The 15,207-nt window shown below is 46.6% G+C and overlaps 1 protein-coding gene across 1 annotated transcript; it reads right to left on the reverse strand.

Annotated features, from left to right (window-relative positions):
* Nucleotides 1-212: 212 nt before the first annotated feature.
* On the reverse strand, nt 213-15,007 carry LOC142581805 (uncharacterized). The gene is made up of 6 exons (XM_075691514.1): nt 14,523-15,007; nt 13,274-13,383; nt 9,209-9,318; nt 2,934-3,092; nt 1,515-1,612; nt 213-862 (listed from the first exon to the last, which is right to left on the reverse strand). Exons 1-6 carry the CDS (start codon nt 14,921-14,923, stop codon nt 403-405), a joined length of 1,338 nt encoding a protein of 445 aa, XP_075547629.1. The 5' UTR covers nt 14,924-15,007; the 3' UTR covers nt 213-402.
* Nucleotides 15,008-15,207: the final 200 nt, after the last annotated feature.

Below are 15,207 nucleotides of genomic sequence, written 5' to 3' on the forward strand. Positions count from 1 at the left end.
TAGATGCCAAACGCTCTCACATCAACTGCACCGGCTGCAAGCAATGCGCCACTGGACCAGTATAGATAGTTCGGACCATTTTATGATATGTCCCTTTAGCGAAAAGACGAGATAACAACCATCAAAGAAATCATAAGCAATTGCAACCCTCTTCAGCGCGCATCCTCGCTGTCAAACACCGAAGATGATTACAGAAGGCGGAGAAAACTACCTTCAGCCATGCACCAGCGTTTTATTTGACAGCGACAGTACAAACGCCACTATGCGTTTATCGCAAACACGACAGCGCAAGGTTAAACAATAAAAAAATATATCGTTACAAAGTAAACTAGAGAACATAATTACACTAACAAAAGGCTGGTAAAGAAATTTACAAATGAACAAATGTTGCGTAAAACAATGCTAAAAAAACCTCGGCTCAGCGGATGGCCAAGCATTGCGCCCCTCGAAGACGTCTTCCTCGCAGATACCGACGCCGAACCGCACCGCCGGATGCCCCTCGTCGCAAGGACAACGCCGGTGCTGCGGCCAGCGGCTCCTCGGAGGCAGCGTGGTCAAAGGACGGCGTTGGTCCAGATGGATTAGACGCAGCAGGGCCTCACTTTCCAGGTCCCGGAAAAAGGTCGCCTGGCCCCTGTCCACAGGGAAATCGTCGTCGCAGGAGGCAATTTCAGACGTGAAGCCTTTTTCAATTACGCTATGAAAACGAGGATGCTGCACTTTTTCCTGGTGACCGAACCGCACCGCAACCGGGTCTGCCAGGGTCCCACGTTGGAGCAAATTCTGTCCACACGTGCCCCGTGCGTCAAACCCTTCCTGCCACGGACAGCTGTCGCGAAACGCCGTCGTCGGGGAGGGTAAGCTGCAACAAGCAAGGAGATTTTTTTTTCCAACGAGGCATTGATTAATGGCGGGAGAACATGGGAAGTCTCAGCCCTCAGCCAGTGTTCTTGCGGAGACGTCCTCATAAGGACAAAGGCTTGCTTTGACGAAAGCAAATCCCCCTTTCGAAACGCTACGTCCAGACAGGTGCATCCCCTGTTCGTTCACGGTTCGTCAATGCTTCCCTCCTCAATGCAGTACGTGACCACTGTTTTAGACAAGCGAATGGATGGCAAGACTTGTGAATTCATGAAACGTGACAGAAGGATTTCTATAGTTGTGCCGTATAAGCGGGGAAAGATGCTTCATGACAGAGGAAATTGTTCTTTTGTCAAGCTTAGCTATATTCGACCTATTGTTGCCGTTACCTTCGAAATTTAAGATGCCGCGGTAATACAATAAACAGTGGTCGTGATTTAGTGTTGTGGTTACATATCAAACAATTTTCAAGGCCCATTAGGCTACTCACTTCTGTTTCACTAAAGAACCAATCGGCCAATTTCAACACACGTCACAAAATTGGACAGTAGTGCCCTTATGTTTTGCAGCAAGCTATAGTGCCAGCTAAGAATGAAACCTCCTTAAAAAGAAAGATCAGTCATTTCCCCAAGTATAATAGTAATTTCACCAACCTATAGGGTCCCAACGAAGCGAGATTGACCGGTGTGCGATCGCCCAGAGATGAGACTTCCTCCATTCCATAAGGAAACACTACTGGGTGGTTCAATGTCTGCAAAGCAAGATCGATCACCATCACTTAGTCCTATTCCGCGACTTACACCTATATTCCTCATCGCACTGCCTCAAAAAGACGAAATTGAGGAAGTGACTATTTGCTCAATCAATAATTCTGACACTGGGAAGGTGTCTTAGTCACGGCAGTACGCGGACGTGCCTTGCCTATAATTAATTAAATTCTGGCGTTCTCTGTGCCAAAACCACGGGTTAATTTTGGCCACCTGGGTTTGTTTTTGTAACGAACATGTAAATATATAGGTACACGAGCACTTTCTGCATTCCTATCTCATCGAAATGCGACTACCCGGGTCGGAGTCGAACCGGTGACCTAGAGCTCAGCAGGGCAACGCCATACCCACTCGGCAACCGCGGCGGGTGCTATTCTCCAATAGGTAATGCATGCGCCAGACAGTTACGAACCTATTTGCGACAACTTTCACTCTAGCCATTGCCACAAAAGCTGCGGCCGCAACTTCTGCCTACAAATCAAGTAGTTCGAATCACTGTTTTCTTTCCGTCTCCCTTTTTTCTCTCTCAAGGCGGCGAACTTGCAGAGGCGGTTTTGTGCTCCTTGCTTGTCATGAAAGTCCCAGAGTCGTTCGCGCTGCTCTGCACTGCAGCATCAACGCTCGAGACACGGGAGCGCTCTACGCGTGGAGTTATTTAGAGGCCGGGCCGAGGAGAATTCTTTAAGGCGCGGGCATTTGTATGAAATTTCAGCTGTGTTTGCAGCTTCGATCCGTAACACCTATGCGGAGACGCTTCTATCCGCGTGATCCACGCACCCCGTTTGACTGCTTGCGATGTCCAAACCTGGGTGAGCAGCCGTTTAAGTTTCTCGCCGAGGACGGAGTGTTACCTTTTAAGCATGGACTAACTGCTTCCTCACTTTGCATCACATACTTTCGTTGCTCGCCACGCCTTACGAGAACGTACACTCGCGAAGCACGGAAAGATAGCGACACGTGTCTGTCACCGCAACTTTGCCTAACGTAGTCTTTGAAATTATTCTTAGGCTGCGAACAACTAACTGTCGCGTTGGAATTTGCAGTAAGTTGAACTGAATAATACAAGTGCCGGAAGGGAATAAACTGAAATGTAAGCTGCTACTTCCGCGTTCAATTTATGCGAGGACTGCTGTGTCACCGATTCCAATGGAAGCATAATATAACCGACATATGCGTATTTCTCTGGCGGGACTAACTTTACACTGTTTCCCATTCAAGCTCGTGTATTACCATTATGCAAGGTCGCTTTCTGTGCATTCCCGCCGAAACAAAGGTGGGAGGCTGCCTTCTCAACTATAGTCTCACCTGGGGGCTGTCCGAAAGTAGCTCGTGAACGAAGCCCTCTCTGAGGTGAATCAACACTGGCTTCGCGCCGACAGGCCAGCAGTCCTCCGACAGTTTGAGTATGCGCACCGTCGCCTGGTAGCGGATGTCGGCGCGAGTGAGAGCCGCACGAACAGAAAACTAGAGAAGCGACAAATAAGTGACGGTTAATGACGCACACCTATAAATTTCCTCGAGAGCAATGCATAAAAAAGCTCAACGTAAGCGTAGCGTAAAAAGAACTGACGAAGAGAAAAACTGGGAGATACCCGAGGAGGTTACAAGAAGCACATCCCTCAGTGTGCGCCCACAGAGCGAAGGAATTGAACTGAATATACTCTAGGGCTCCTAAAGACAAGATCGTTTTGAAAGTGTTGATTACCTCAGCTTCCGTAACATTTGACACGTACATAAAAATAAAATGGCGAGTTTTACGCGCCACCATAACGTTCTCATTACAAGGCACACCACAGTGATGGGACTCCGGATAAGTCTTGACCACCTGGGACTCTTTAACGCGCCCCTAAGTCCACGTACACGAGCACTCCTTGTGCATTTCGGCCGCTTTAAAATACGGCCTACACATAGTTCAATAAGTAACCCATACAGAAAGGATTAGGTAAGAAACCTACGAGGAGAAAAAATATTGGTTTTAGTTTAATTGAATTGCGCAGAAATGCGTCGCCACTGCCCGAACGACCAAACGAAAAAGGAGTACTGCTACTGGAATACAGACAATATTGAGAAGGGATAACATATTTACAACGTGACGTACATCGCACAACATATCCTTCAGAGGGAAATATTTAGGAACTTTGCCACTGATTTATAGAACTATGCCTTTACGCAGTGGAGAATCGTCGAATGCGTAGCACTCGGAGCAGTTCTTCATTAAACGGAAGCAATGCCTCCATAACCTCCTGCAAAGGAAGAAATGCTGTCCTGCGCATATCGGACGCATGGAAATAATTCGGAGAAAAAAATCGTCAGCTTCGTAAACTACAGAATCTGACCAAGGAAGTTATATGAAAGACAACATTTGGCATCAGCGTATGAAAGGAAAAATTGTGTTCCAGCGGAATGTAGCTCGAAGCTACAAAGAAAACCGGTACGGGTTTCACAGAAAGAGAAACATGTATCTAGTACCATTTATTCTAGCATATTAAAAATAAAATTTTGATCTGGTAATCATGCGCGATTGACTATTGGGGGCTCGAATTAATCTGCAACAGAAAGGCGGACAGGCGGTACCTACACGATCATTTTCCAGTCAAAGAAGTTTTTCCAATGCCTGTAAAAATTTCTCACCGACCTCGTACACCCACTTCACCGAGTCTGCATACGAGCAGAGTCACAGCTGTTAAGCAGTTGCTCTTGAAAGCGCAACCGCTTACAAATAACGCTCTCATTAACGGTGCAACTAAGCTACCGCGTTACGGTCAATTCAAAGCTGCGAGAAGGTCTCCTGCTCATGTGCGCAAAGATTTAAGCAGAAATTGGCTACAATTCTCTTACCGGTCCCATTCTGAAATTTAATTAACCGCTCGAAGGAGTATTTTAAAGGCCCCTCACGCTAGCTTAGAAATTCACTACGGCGCTCCCTCACGCGCCTAAAAACTGAAAATTTCGCAGCGTGTTCCTCCCCCAATCCTCATTAAATTTTATTAAATTTTTGGTGGAGAGAAATGAGGTTCTAAAAGGGGGGAGGTGAACCAAAGGACAAACACCCAATTTCCTACCGTAAGGTTAATCTACGGATACGGCTAAGCTCGAAAACTGCAAACGTTCTATTCCTGCGACAACCACTGAGCACAACCCCAATTGGTATAAATTTGATAATTTCTTAGGTCTTCCTCACCCACGCTTTGTTATTTAAAGACATAAATGTGAAAGATGTAGCCACCCAACGGTGGCGGCTACTTCTTTCTTGCACAATATAAATATATAAGAAGAATGTAGTAATCAGGCTTGTACGTGACGAATTCGATGTATTTACTTATAAGAAATTACGTTTGTTCGCAATTTCGTAACTTAACAATAACTTCGTTAACTGGGTAACACGTATTTCAATTAATTTTTTCACTAACCGATTACTGCAGTATTTCACACATAAATAAAAGCAATTTAAGTTTGCAACACCTACAGAACAACAAAACAATGCACAGCGTGTTTTTTTTTTTTTTGTAATCTGACATCGACACGCACCAGGGTTCTTGCCTACTACGCGGCCGCGTGACAGCCGCTTCTCAAGCTGGCTGGTATACGATTTCTACGGCACACGATGCGTTCAGTCAGGGCTAGAAGTCTGGATGAGAGCAGAACGGGAGAATCACTACCGAAGACCTGTATATCTACTTCGGCTTGTTGGTGCAACATTTCGCATTTTTTTTCTGTAGCGCAAATAGTACGCCTGTGTGCGTCTGTTTTCTGTTCTACGTCCTTGTGCTACTTGCGCTACACGAAAAAATTGCGAAGGTCTGTTGTAAAGAGGGAGACCAGCTGAGGCAGATAGCACAGCGGCATTCTGCACACGCTGAGGGTGAGCGGATTCGCTGCATTGTCAAGGGTGAAGTTGAGAGCATGACGGAAGCCCGTCTGGTCGGGATGATGCATACTTACAAGGAAGAGGTCTGGACACCGACCAAAATGGTTGCGCAGTGTTCGGCGAAGGCATTCGATGCCAAGTGTCGATGCAACGTTACGACACGACACGTTGCATCGAATGCCTTGGCCGAACACTGCGAAACCACATCACATTCGATTAACTGGGAGAAATCTCGCGTGATTGTCAAAACGAAATCATTCTTCGCGCCTTTATCTTGAGTCCCTAATCATCCAAACCACGGCGCACACTCTTAATCGCAACGAAGGCAATCTGCCGCCCGTGTATGCCAGGTGCCTTAGTCATGTTTTGAGACACACATGAAAAGGGGCGCCAGCTCTGCCGCTTCTTTCATTGTGAACAAGGCTCCCGTGGGGGAGCCGAAACGTAATTGACTATGTTAAACCATTTTGGTCGGTGTCCAGACCTCTTCCTTTTAAGTATTGTCAAGGGTGCAGAGCAAGTGCGTTGGCCAATGCCGAAGTAGGCGCTTCTCTATCTGTGCGTGGTCGAGGCGATGGAAAACGCGTGCCGGAATTGAAGCAGTGCAATAGCGCTTAATCTTATCAACGAGTTAGATATCCCTTCAATGAAAACACTCGGCCACTACCCGATCAATCGCGGCGACTCTGCTGCAGTCTCGGATGTATTATTTTGCCATTGATTGCGTCACGTCTATATTATGACGATGGCAATTTTGTAATTTCGGGATGTTTCCATACGCGGTTAACACGGCTTGATAGTAAAGCCTTCGGAACTTCTAGATACCCTAGAATTTTTTAAGCGACACGGTAATTCAACCGCAGATCGTCTGAATACAAAATTGCCTCGGAATTCTGAATGTTACCGTCGACTCCGAATCTTGAAATTTTGACGTGTTTTCTACCACGGAATACAGTAATGCACATCTGGGATCGAGAGCTCATCCCGCAGAATTTTTCTTCCGAATGTTCCTAAAGGATGCTCAAAAGCAGCACTTGCAAACCACGGCTGCCAGCACTCTCGGCTGCTAGGCGACAGTAGTTGTTAGTGTCCCGAACACATGGTTATGCGAGTTTTATTACGCTAGCCCTAAATGTGTTCTCCATCTTCATTATCATGTCGAACCGACACTCCGCTGCATCTAACCTCAAAAGAAAACGAGGGAGATAATCGCTCTGTTACGACTGACATAAGGTCCGGCGGTCTTGGTCGATAAGTGCTGCCCGTTTTAAGGCGAAAGCCTTTCTAGGCTCATGGTGAAGTTTGCCAGCAGACCTGACAGCCGGAGTGTCCGCCGAAGCGTCATCATGCCCAAAGAGTTTCGTACAATAATTACTAGAGGGAACTCTAGCGCTAGTGTCTACTGGAACTGCAATGAGAACGGTTGTACGAGCCTGGGAATTATTGGAAGTAAATGGATTTGCCTAACTTCGTCCTTTTGGCTTCAAACGGCTCTGTGACTTTCTAAACTCACAAGGGTCGTAATGTGGGCTTGTTGGTGATGCATCTTCAAGGGGTGTACGGTAGCGCGATTAAAAGACGGGACAAAAGACACACAGGGACACACACGACACTAAATTCCTAGAATGTTTATTATCGAAAACTCTTGTTTCTGTCTTCCTGTGTGTCTTCTTTTGTCCGGTCTTTTAATCGCGCTACCGTACACCCCTTGAATTTGTAAGCTCGTCATTTTCAACAATGTACGGCGTAATAAAGAATTAAATAAACATAATTAAAATTGTCCGACGGCAGGATTTGAACACAGGAACTCTAGCACAGAAGCCTGATATTGAAACCATTAAGCCACGGACGCATGTGTCGACAAGCGAATCAAACGCCCTTATGGATTTATCGACGGCATGCCAGTGCACTGAGATGCTTAGCGTGTTTCGATTTTCAATTAATATCAATTGTACGTGTTCGGGGCGTCTTCTGCGCTTAGAAGAGTATAGATTGCGCTGAAATTTACGACAATAAGATTTATAAAGCGTAACATACCAAGGCACAAGTACGTCTAAATCCACAAGCCCGAATATCAGACAAATCCATGTACTTCCCATCATACCCATGGTGGTACAACGACTACAGCGCCAGAGTTCCTTCTAGTAATTATTGTATGAAATTATGATCACGCCATTTGGAGCCATAATAAAGACGGGTTAAAGAATGAAAATGATTGATAGTGACTGTGAATGATAACCTTGTAGAGATTCGTAGAGGTTAATAATGACTAGTAATGACTATGAAATGACCAATATGTCTAGCAACAACTTGTAACGACTACAATTGATTAGAAATGACTAAAAATGCTTAGTGGTGAGCAGTAATGACTAAAGAAAGAAGCGGCAAAGAGAAAGAGGCCATTGATAAGAGGAGGAAGAGGAGGCTTTCGCCATACACCTCTTACGAGAGATTTTAAGAGACCCTGTAATTATTTACTACATCGCTGCTAACCATCTAATAGAACGGTGCTCGTTGAAGCACATATTTTATGACCTAAATGTATACGCACACCGACTAACGATGACAATGAGCTCCCTACTGTAATGCGAGTTAATCTCATAACGATGGTAGACCGCTGCTAGTTACCAGACTGGATTATTTAGTCGCGAACAAAGTCGTACCCTAAGCTGAACGGATCAACTTGTGCCCATGTCCAACGACATTAACACGAATAAATCAACCAGATATGCCGGGAATAGCAAGCGGTGCGCAAATTTTATGCAGCGTATTTACTCCATTTCGAAGTAAATTGCACCCACGAGTGATTGTACCGCCCGGAGTTGATAGTACCACCCACAAAGCACACGCAATGGCGCGGTGTACTCGTGCATTCACAAGCTTCGCAAATGCCAGCAAAAGCTGCATATAAATGCGTTTCAGCCAAGTGGAGGCCACTCCAATGCAACTCGCCGGCGCTGAAAAAAGGTAACGACGTTGCTTTGCTCACTAGGCGCAAGCCTCGCCTTGACGTCATCCAGCATTCGGTGCGCAATACAGCCAGCCAATCACCTGCTGCGCTGAAGAAATCCGGTGGAGAAAGGCACCGAGCACTTAGAGCGGTTCTGCTCGTGAAGCAACGCAAACACCAGGCGTTGATTTCAGATTGGAGTGGTGTGGATGCCGATGGGGGGGGGGGGGGCGAAGATGTTTTCGGTGATCCTCTAACTTGCGCGACTCTATAGTAACGTCGATGGAGGAGATGACGTCACGTTTGAGGGCACTACATGTTGAGCACGCTTCAGGAGAGTTTCTTTATGTTGGCCCCCTCTACATTGAAATTTCTGCTTAATCCTTATTTACACCATAAACTGAGTGAATACAATGGGGACTGAAAGAGGAGAAAAACAACATCACAGTATGCACGGCCGCACGCGCAATGAAGCGTTCATCGTTCAGCTCATGGCAAGTGGTCTTATAGGAGATTTATGAAAATAAAAGGCACATTATACGATCACAAAAGCTAATATTGTTAACGCGCCTGCTTCTTCACGGCAGTTTTGGTCACAGCCAGCTGCAGCACGATTCGGCTTGCGCACGCGAATTAGGTGACCTATGCCGTATAGCGTTAATGCCCTCCTAAGCTTGCAGCCAAATGCGCGCACTGAAATCGCCAACGCAAATTTCTGTTCACTTAGTTTACGGTGTATATAATACGCGCCACAGCACTCACCGAAGAACTCCGCAATCTTTCCTTGAGGTGCGCAGACAAGTCAAGGTGCAGTGTGGACTTGGCCCAACCGAAACCGTCGAGCAGGTTTGGCTGCAGTGCGACATAGGACGCTGCGTGAAAAGTGAAGACACCAATTTTAAGCAAGACAAAGCACTCGGGTGAATAACGCCAGCAGTAAAGCTCAAAATAAGCAAGAAACTCCGAAAACTGAAGAATCGACGAGTCCAGGTAGAAGCATCGAAAATTAGAAATGAAAGCTGAAACTGCGGTCGATTTGCCAAACGACTTATCTAGAAAAATATACCATTTGAAAAAATATTGTGACCATGTTTGAGAAAGGCATTTTCCGAACAAAAGTGCTATTCTGGGCTTTCCCTCATTGTTCAAGCAACAATATAAGTCGTCGCAGACGGGCGCCAACGCGCAACTGCACAGTGCTGAAAAGCGTGAGTTCTAGGCCGCGTTGTCGCTATCTCGTAAATCGCAAGTGACGAAGCTCTACACAGCTGGCCGAGAAGCGGTCAGATATCGCCAAGTAGAAATAACATCGTCGATCACAACAGGAATGTACCTTCATTTCCAACCAGATTTTCCAGTTCTGGCTGCTGGACAGAAGAGGGCACGTACTATTTTGCAAGTCACCTATCATAACAGTAACAGCAGTCATGGATTACTCATGTTCTCTTTTAGTAACAAAGGATGCAAAAATGAAACGACTGATTCTTATGGAAGACATGAATACATTACACAGACAGAAGAGAACCTACACTTTCCATCAAGAGCGTTCTTTACAATTGACTCGTTTTATTCATTTATTACCGCTCGTAGCCGTTCCATACCCAGCTACACCAAAAAAATTTTACTAATCGCAGCAGAAGCCTACCCGAATGTGTATTATTAAAAATAAGAATGTAATCATGATATTATGAGGCACACAGTATTGTAGGACTCCGCAACAATTTGACCCCCCGCGGTTCCTTAACATGCAGCCAATGCACGGAACACGGGCGTCTTCGCATTTCGCCCCCACCGTGCTCTGTAGGGCATTGCATTTATGTGGCTTACGTAAGCTATGTTAGCTTAAGTATAGAACGCATTAACGCTAAGAAGTCACGTTGTCGAGCCTGGGCCCTATAATGTAAAACTATTCCAATCTCCTGGCTTCAAATTTACGTAACCGCCGAAGCAAGCACCGGGCGGTGACCCGCAACGTTGTTTGAACCTACCAATCAAACGCGCTCCTCGTTTATAGAAGGTCAGTTTTGTTTATGTTGAAACCGAATAGCATTGCCTACCTTGACCGGCTTTTCTCTTCTAATTGCCTGACAAGAGGCGAGGAGCACGCGGCAGTAGAAAAGGTTTCGGTGGGGCCGGAGCTAGTGCACTGTAAGTAGATAATCGAATCAGGAGGGTGATGCTGGCGTCTGATTTGCCCGATTCCCCTTGCTTATATCATGTGGCGTCTCGTCGAAAATCGAGGCGGAGGGCAATAGAAGCTTAAAGATGCAGCCGAAACGGATCCTCGCCGAAGAAAAGTTGGCAGAGCGATGCCGTAAATGAGCAGCAAGAGCTCGACAACGTTAAAAAATTAAACAAAAATGTTTATTATTCGCAAATAAATTGATGCTGGCCAGCAGCTCCTAGTAGCCAGTGCGCGAGTGATCTGTTGGCAGACATTTTTTATTCTTTCCGGAACGGGTTGGTTTCGGGCTGTTCCGAAATAAAATTTCACCGACGATTACGATAGTCCCTAATGCGAAATTTGAGCGCCGCTCTATACGTGTTTCCATTTCGCGATATATTGAAGCAAAGAATTTTAGAGAGACATGTAGAAGAGTCGGCAGTCGTCAGAAGTCTGATCTGGGGGTCAAGCTTGTCGGCATTTATAAAGACTATAGGATCGACGCTGGTGTTGCGTGGCTTCCAGAAAGTACTACACAATACCGAGTCGCGCGTACAATGAAACTACAAAACAATCGCAAACCACGCAAACCAAACAAGCACGAGCGAGAGCTGACTCAAGCAGACGATAGCACAAAAGGAGCGGTCTAGTTGAGACCAGAAACGAGTTCGCATGGAGCGGTCGGGCAGGTCCGCATGACCCCAGTTTCCCGGGAGTACGAGGGGCCGGTGACATTGGTTGGTCGCGACTAGCATCTTTCATCTCTCGCTCTGAGTTCGCTATTTCATCTTTCGTTGTGCTCGTTCGCTCGGTTGCACTGCCGACACTGCCTGAACCGACGCAGGAACGGAAGCCTAAGAGCTGCGTTCTTAAGATCAGTTTTATGCAGCATACAAATGCCTCTTTAATGCGCACACGCCACTTTAACGTGGTGAGCTTTCGCAGTTTTCAGACATCGCGTCTGAGACAGAATAAGTGGACTCAGCCCGAAAAATTTTGACCAATAGCGAAGGAGTAATGGCAAAACGTAAATAATTTTCTGTTTCTTCTAATCACGCATAATCAGTGTACACGTCATATCAAATCTTTGCGGTCTTTTTGACGTCGCATGAAAGACAAGGGAAGTGGAGTGTCCCGAAAAATTTCAGCAATCGTGGAGGAATGCGTGCAGAAATGCAATAGAAACAGCTTGGAATATCTTTACGTTCAAACGCCCCCAAGGTGGCACTCATGCCTCCCGCTTCAATCTGACTTGTCGAAAAGCATGAATGGGCTCGCTACAGTTGATATCCAGCAAATTTAATAACCTCACTTCCTCCATCATATTCACTTGTCAGAATCTATTGCGACACTGAAGCGCATGCATGTCTGCATTCAGGATGTGACGCCCCTACCGGAGCCTGAATGGAAGCTTCGGCCTCGTGCTTATCAGCAGGACGTTGTTTAAGCCAAAGACACACCGATACTGCCATTTAAAGAAACGAACTGTTTTCTAATACATGTGAGGCAGAAAAAGAAACGTTCGTGAAAGTGGAAAATCCTTACTTCACTTCTAGCAAAACGCATTATAGGCACGACTTCAGCAATGGCCCACTCCAGAATCCACAGGACCTCTCGAAATGATATTTCATATTGACGGCAGTTATAGCTTATGCCCTGCCCCACCACTTGCTGTAAATTGGAACGACCTTGCTTTATCCATCCTCCTTCGCGCTCGGCCTTGCTTTGTCCGCCCTCCTTTTGAGCGCCACGTTCAAAAGCTTCTTACCCGCATTCGAGGTGCCAAAGCTATACCACTTACGCATTCAGCAGCCTCTTACTGCTAGTGCTTTTACATTTATTACCTTCAGCTCAACACCTCACCAATGCTAGGATCGTACTTTCGAGCCTTGATCACAATCATAGCATATCAAAGGCTTTACGAGATTGACGTAACAGCGTGCCACAGTAAGGCACCAGTGCTTGTACGCCCGTTTCCGACAAACTGGCGTGGACCAGCCCCTGTCACATGAGCCTTGTGTTTTTTGCGCTGTTGACACGTGGACTTGTTTATCTTTGGACTGTTTCTTTGATAAATGTCATTTTGTGTTTCGTGCTCCTGTTATGTTTGTAACATCGGGACAATGCTTTTTGAGAGGGGGCACTGACACGCGGACTTCTTTTCGCTTGAGCGCTTTTCACGTCTAACAAATGTTATCGCGCAGCGCGGCACGCGTCTGCATGTATCGGAAGTTTCTGGAATGTTATCGATGGTTCTATGCGCTGTCTTGTCACCGAACCTTGTGTAATCTGATGGCATTTACGCGCGACACAAATGTACAAATTTCTGGATGACACGCGGGCACCAGCGATTTGTCTGGAACGTTCTATGGCTCGTCTATCAAAGCCGACGCGCTTGACCTGCACATCACATTTTCGACGATTGCCGACTGTGTTCGCCGCTATCGTTCTTTGAGTGTAGCATGCTTTCGAGGGCATAAATTCGCCCAATAAAACGCTTGTTTCGTCAACCACAGCTTTGCTGCCTTCTTCGCCGTCACTACCACGTGAGACTATACGTTGGCCGCAGGAAATCTGTTCCTGTCACAATGGTTCTAGGGCCGCAGACTAAAATAAGTATTACAGAAATTTTGAACAGGAATGAGACGCGCCCTCGAACTCACAGACGTCGTCAGACGAGCCACTTGTCTCTTCATTAATCTGAACGTCCACGGATACGAAGTATTGCTGCAGCACCTCCATCCCCTGAAGTTGCACGTGAAGGCAGCGGGAACTGCACGAGGAAGGAAAGTTTTCTTTTGCCCAAATGAACGTTTCGTGGGAAATTGCGAGATTCAGGACTGTTGCATATTGTTCCCTTCATTTCATTGTTCATAGCGGCAATGCGGTAATTTTTAACTTTCGAAACCAATAACTTGGTCTTCGAATACCTCAGTGGCATCGAATAAGTATGATAAAGGATGGCGAGAGTACGAAGAGGGACGCACTGCATCGCCATCCCAGGCCTGCGAAAGTGCATGTCCAGCGAAGCTGCTGAAAACCGCTAGAACTGTTGAGGGGGCTGCACAATATTTTATTGCTTTAGAGTAAGGGTAGCAAGGGGAGTAATTGTAATTTCGGCACCAGGCCGCTGCTGGTGGTACTGCCGTTTCTTTTTTTTTTTGCTTTTAACACTTCTCATTCACGCTGCTGCTCGGAAGCCCTAACTATACGTTGCGTACCCATAGCGGTGTTACAAGAACAATGAAATCAGTTGCTAGGCTGGTTCTCTCATCGATGAAATGCTAGAGACGTCACTCCGCACGTCGCAAGCTGCAGTCGCCGCGGGAGCTTGCGAAACAGTAATATACTGTAGAAGGATCGACATTTGGGCGAGTTGGTAGTGGTTGAACATCTTGAAGGGGCAGCGCAATATGACGAAGACAGAAGGCCGGAACACACAGGACAGCGCTGACACATCAGCTCTGTCCTGTGTGTTCCTGCCTTCTGTCTTCGTCATATTGCGCTGCCCCTTCAAGATCAACAGTAATGTATACAGGGTAACGCGTGCGGGCCCGGAGCCCTACGTGCTTGGCATTATCAGAAGCGCCTTATCAATGATGTGTTTTGGATGCTTGTTCTGTGATTGTTCTTTATGTAAAAAATTTAATTATGGGGTTTAACGTGCGAAAACCACTTTCTGATTATGAGGCATGTCGTAGTGGAGGACTTAGGAAATTTCGACCATCTGGGGTTCTTTAACGTGCGCCTAAATCTAAGCACACGGCTGTTTTCGCATCCTTTCAGCGCTGATTGAAAGCTCTCTAGTGAACTTTCATCTGTCGTCCCAAGCAGTCCGAACAAGCCCAACGCTTGAGCATGAATATGACAACGAAAGGAACAGCTAAACAGCCATTTGAGATAAGAGCATACCTTGCGTCCACGCTAGCCGACAGAAGGCCATCGCTGCCGACTATGGTCTCAGCGTTCCCATTGGTGCAGTCGAGTCCATTTTGATATGTGCAACACATCAGGTTATCCTGCAACAGTTTATAGTGAGCCGCTGTCACAATTTCGGCGACGACGTTGGGCACAGACATCAGACACGGTCGCACGAAGTTTCTTGAAGATTGTGCTAGCGGCATAATAGCGTCCTTCTTGTGGTCACGGGAGCCTGGAAGTTCTTTAAGGTAACGTGGGAGGCTTTCCGTTTCTTCCTCGAAGAGGTCAGAATCATCAAAAGACGGCGAACGCTCGCGCTCTGTAGCCCTGCTAATAGAGGCCCACAGAAGACGCCTCGGCGACGCCCCCCTCTCAAGCAATGCCGTTTCCATGAGCACGAAGCGGAGCGCTTAAGGGTGAACACGCTGCAGCAAGAAGCGCTCGACGCGTAATGTAGCGTGCTGCTTTATCCTCGATGCGCTCGATGTGTCAGTGCGTTCTTCGGTGGCGCTGCCGCCGAGAATGCTGATGTGTTCCCAAAAATTGGCGCGAAGAAAAGTGATATGCTCAGTTACGTGACGTCACTTTGCGAATAGTCGCGCAGTGAACTTGGCCGGGAGTTGAGCAAGTTGATGCAATGTAGTCAGAACTTTAATATGACGCCAGTTTCTCGCCA

The sequence above is a fragment of the Dermacentor variabilis genome, chromosome 1 (genome assembly GCF_050947875.1).
Source record: "Dermacentor variabilis isolate Ectoservices chromosome 1, ASM5094787v1, whole genome shotgun sequence".
NCBI classification, from domain to species: domain Eukaryota; kingdom Metazoa; phylum Arthropoda; class Arachnida; order Ixodida; family Ixodidae; genus Dermacentor; species Dermacentor variabilis.